The sequence below is a fragment of the Anser cygnoides genome, chromosome 30, assembly GCF_040182565.1.
Source record: "Anser cygnoides isolate HZ-2024a breed goose chromosome 30, Taihu_goose_T2T_genome, whole genome shotgun sequence".
In the NCBI taxonomy this organism is placed as follows: Eukaryota; Metazoa; Chordata; class Aves; order Anseriformes; family Anatidae; genus Anser; species Anser cygnoides.
The window spans coordinates 1,826,779-1,828,911 of record NC_089902.1 but is presented as its reverse complement, the minus strand read 5'-3'; the positions used below and the strand labels follow the sequence as shown (position 1 = coordinate 1,828,911).

At 55.0% G+C, this 2,133-nt stretch overlaps 1 protein-coding gene across 1 annotated transcript; it reads right to left on the bottom strand.

Moving 5' to 3' along the window:
- Nucleotides 1-810: 810 nt before the first annotated feature.
- LOC136787540 (olfactory receptor 14C36-like) lies at nt 811-1,887 on the bottom strand. The gene has a single exon (XM_066984849.1). It carries the CDS (start codon nt 1,885-1,887, stop codon nt 925-927), a length of 963 nt encoding a protein of 320 aa, XP_066840950.1. The 3' UTR covers nt 811-924.
- Between the last annotated feature and the right edge of the window lie 246 nt (nt 1,888-2,133).

The window sequence follows — 2,133 nt, the reverse complement described above, 5'->3', positions numbered from 1 at the left end:
CACAGGCCACTTAAAAGCCACTAGCTTCCTGCTGGACTTGGAGCTTCTGAGGCACCACTGAGCTCATAATACCACACCTACAAAACACCCCCTTTTTGGCCCAGAATCTGCCCAGGTAGAAGAGATCTGGTTGTGATCCTTCCAGCCCATGGCACAGCTCTTGGGCTCCCAGCCTCTCTGACACACAGGAGCCAGTGCCGTGCCAGTTCTGGGAGGTGCTAGGGCAGGAGGGACCTTGCAGTCAAATCACTCGCCAGACTCCTTTGCTGGGGCTGCTGCGTGCCCTGGGGCTGCAGAGCTCTCCTCTGCCTGCTCACAGCAGATTGAGCCCTTGAGCTGTGGTGAGTCCACCTTGGAGGAGATCCCCCCTTAGGAGGGAAGTGCTGCAGCGCAGGCCGGCTGTGCCACTGCCGTGCCCACTGCCTGTCCCTGCCTGCAGTCCCAGCACAGCCCCACAGCAGCACTGGCACCAAGCTACAGGAGCAGCCGGGCCTGACCCCACCAGCAGGGCTCAGCACCAGAGGGGGGCAGTGGCAAGAGAGCAGCTCGGCATGCCCCAAGCGCTGGTGCTCCCTGGCCGTGCTGCTGGGATGGGACTCTTTTCCTCTGCAGCCCTGCACATGGCACTGCCCCTGCAGAGCCAGAGCAGCTCTCACAGGAAGGATGTCAGACATGGAAGGCAGTGCAGGCTCCTTTTTTTACTTAAATTCACAGAGGGCCTGGCTCCTCATATACAGAATCTCTGAGCTATACTCGACAGGTACATACTGTAAAAGAAATGAGATGAATCATATCATTTTAATGGGCACCTTTAGACGTATTAAAACAAAGAAGGTCCTGTAACGAAAACAGTCATAAATACACAAACACACACAAAAATAATTATATATATAATATTAGTTGTTCTTCTAGTCATTGATATTACTAGTCATCTGCAGAGGTAGAATGGAAATTTATTGCTTCTGAAACACATCTACTCATTAATTTCCACAGCGCTTGCTTAAGCTCCTTGTTCCTCATGCTGTAGATGAGGGGGTTCACTGCTGGAGGCACCACCGAGTACAGAACTGCCACCACCAGGTCCAGGGATGGAGAGGAGGTGGAGGGGGGCTTCAGGTAGACAACCACAGCAGTGCTGACAAACAGGGAGACCACGGCCAGGTGAGGGAGGCACGTGGAAAAGGCTTTGTGCCGGCCCTGCTCAGAGGGGATCCTCAGCACTGCCCTGAAGATCTGCACATAGGACACCACAATGAAAACAAAACAACCAAATAGCAAAGAAACACTAAACACAAGTGCCCCAACTTCCCTGAGGTAGGCATCTGAGCAGGAGAGTTTGAGGATCTGGGGGATTTCACAGAAGAACTGGTCCACAGCATTGCCTTGGCAGAGGGGCAGGGCAAATGCAGTGGCCGTGTGCAGGACAGCACTGAGAAAGCCACTGCCCCAGGCAGCTGCTGCCATCTGGGCACAAGCTCTGCTGCCCACGAGGCTCCCGTAGTGCAGGGGCTTGCAGATGGCAAGGGAGCGGTCATAGGACATGACAGTGAGAACATAAAATTCTGCTGATATGAAGAAGAGAAAGAAAAAGACCTGTGCAGCACATCCCTGATAGGAGATGGCCCTGGTGTCCCAGAGGGCATTGGCCATGGCTTTGGGGAGAGTGGTGGAGATGCAGCCCAGGTCAAGGAGGGCGAGGTTGAGGAGGAAGAAGTCCATGGGGGTGTGGAGGCGGTGGTCGCAGGCTACCGCGGTGAGGATGAGGCCGTTGCCCAGGAGGGCAGCCAGGTAGATGCCCAGGAAGAGCCCGAAGTGCAGGAGCTGCAGCTCCCGCGTGTCTGCGAATGCCAGCAGGAGGAACTCACTCACAGAGCTGCTGTTGGGCATTTTCTGACTTTGGACACAGCTGCCTGTTGAAGACGATAAAGGGAGAACAAAGTTAGTACACACTTCTCTGAAGGAGATTTATTGCAAGCCTCACAGCACCCACCATCCTGAGCCACTCTCTTTGCAGGAGAACCTTTTTGCAGGTCTCCTGCTTGAGCTGCAGCTGGTGCTGGCTGAGAGTGGCACTGGGAGCAGGGGCTGCTGTGGGCTCCAGAGGAGTCCTTCCTGCAGTGCAGCAGGAGGCAG

What these genes read in the sequence shown, in the direction of transcription:
- LOC136787540 (XM_066984849.1), bottom strand. Translation starts at nt 1,887, where the DNA reads ATGCCCAACAGCAGCTCTGTGAGTGAGTTCCTCCTGCTGGCATTCGCA.